Here is a 1713-nt window from a genome sequence, read left to right as displayed (position 1 = left end):
ACATTTATTGAATTTTTTTTCGTACTTACCGAAGGTCACTACAAGAAAAGTGAGATTTGATGATGCGCCTTTTAGCGATGACATGTGTCACAAGTTATAACGACGACATGTTGTTATATGTTATTTCTAATGATAAACGGACTTTTAGCGACAACAAAGTGGTTGCTAAAAGCCTTGTTTCTTGCAGTGGGGCCCCTATTTTTACTTTCGTCCAGGCCTAAAAAATGTCAGGAACGAACCTGCCTGTGCTTAAAAAATCCTCCTAATTTCAACCAAAGTACAAGCTGCAATGCATCATGTACAAATCATGGGATAATAATGCATTTCATTGCTTCGACTCAAATTAATCCACTAAAATTAATTACAAAAAAAAAAAACAAAACCGATCTAACAAAATCACTGAAATCGGCAAAATCAAAGCCATAACGCACCGGCTTGTTTCAGTACAGGGATCAATTCACCGGTTATATGTGTTGCCATCACTCGATCCAATCCACCGAACATCCTTCCGCCGATGAACACCGCCGGAAACTGCACCCTACGTTTATCGTTACCGTCGTTTTCCGACTCGATCATCTCAAGTTCCTTCACAACATCGTTCTCCTCATCTTCTTCAAACTCAAACACGCTCGGATTCACACCGTGGCCGTTCAACAATCGCTTGACCACATGACTCATACAGCATCCACGACGAGCCAGGACGATGACGGCGTTTTCCGACACCGCGTCTCTGACAGCACCTGTTGCAGATCCGTCAAATTGACTCATCGGTTTCCGATCACCGGTGGTGTGTTTCAGAGGAAGCGTCGTCCATGCCTTGTAAGGAATTGCTTGTTGCATTTTGGGAGAAAAACAGAGAGATAGTGTGTGTGTGTGTGTGTGTTTGGATTTGGTGCGAGAGATTGAGAGAGAGATTTATAGGAGAAAGAGAGGGGGGTTGCGTTTCAGGGACTTGAAAGGGTCAGGCGTCAACGGCAGTTACGCGTTACAAAAGCTTACAAGTGACGTAAGCATGACGTCATAAATAGTCATTTATTCTATTTGTAAATGCTGTTGGGCATCCCACGTCTTACGTACCCCACTCATGACATGATCACCGTCCTACTTTCCCCCTAAACAGTTTTGGTACTTGTGGTATGTTCTAAATTTTGCTTTTCAGTCCCTCTACTTTATTTATTGTATTATTAGTTACTATGTTTTGTAATTTCTTTCCGTTCCGGTCCTTGTAGCTCGCAAATACTTACCGAAAATCGGTATATGAGCCTCATAGGATGGCCATGGTCAATCGTGATGGTTGTTTAAGCTGAGGGTAATTTGGTCTTTTACCCTATCAATCCCTTGAGACGTTGTCGAAACCCTATCCAAAATTAGACCAGCTACTGTAGGCTTCTTCCACATCACTGTCATTAACTTTCGTCTCTTTGTTGACGATATCTAGTTTCGTATTCCATTCCTTCCTCAAATTCTTCAACGAGTATGTAGAGGTCGACAACGATTTTATATGTGATTTGATTTTATACATATGCAAATGAAAGGAATCAAGCTTGATTCATTTACGGGTGTTATTGCTCTTGAATCGACATTTATGTTTGCTACTCTACTGCAATTTTTCACAGAAATGTGGAAGGGGAACAGAGGGGGGTTTAGATCGACAAGAAGGGGTAAACAGATGATGGTTTTTGTGGTTAACAAGAGGGTTTTAAAAGGAGGTGG

At 41.6% G+C, this 1713-nt stretch overlaps 1 protein-coding gene across 1 annotated transcript; it reads right to left on the bottom strand.

Annotated features, from left to right (window-relative positions):
• Window positions 1–246: 246 nt before the first annotated feature.
• LOC112525600 (glutaredoxin-C9-like) lies at window positions 247–896 on the bottom strand. Its single transcript, XM_025135791.1, has one exon. It carries the CDS (start codon window positions 838–840, stop codon window positions 415–417), a length of 426 nt encoding a protein of 141 aa, XP_024991559.1. The 5' UTR covers window positions 841–896; the 3' UTR covers window positions 247–414.
• Window positions 897–1713: the final 817 nt, after the last annotated feature.

The sequence above is a fragment of the Cynara cardunculus genome (genome assembly GCF_001531365.2).
Source record: "Cynara cardunculus var. scolymus isolate 2C chromosome LG 13, CcrdV1, whole genome shotgun sequence".
Lineage (NCBI taxonomy): Eukaryota > Viridiplantae > Streptophyta > Magnoliopsida > Asterales > Asteraceae > Cynara > Cynara cardunculus.
Note: the sequence above shows the minus strand (reverse complement) of the source record. Positions and strands in the feature narration are given on the sequence as shown.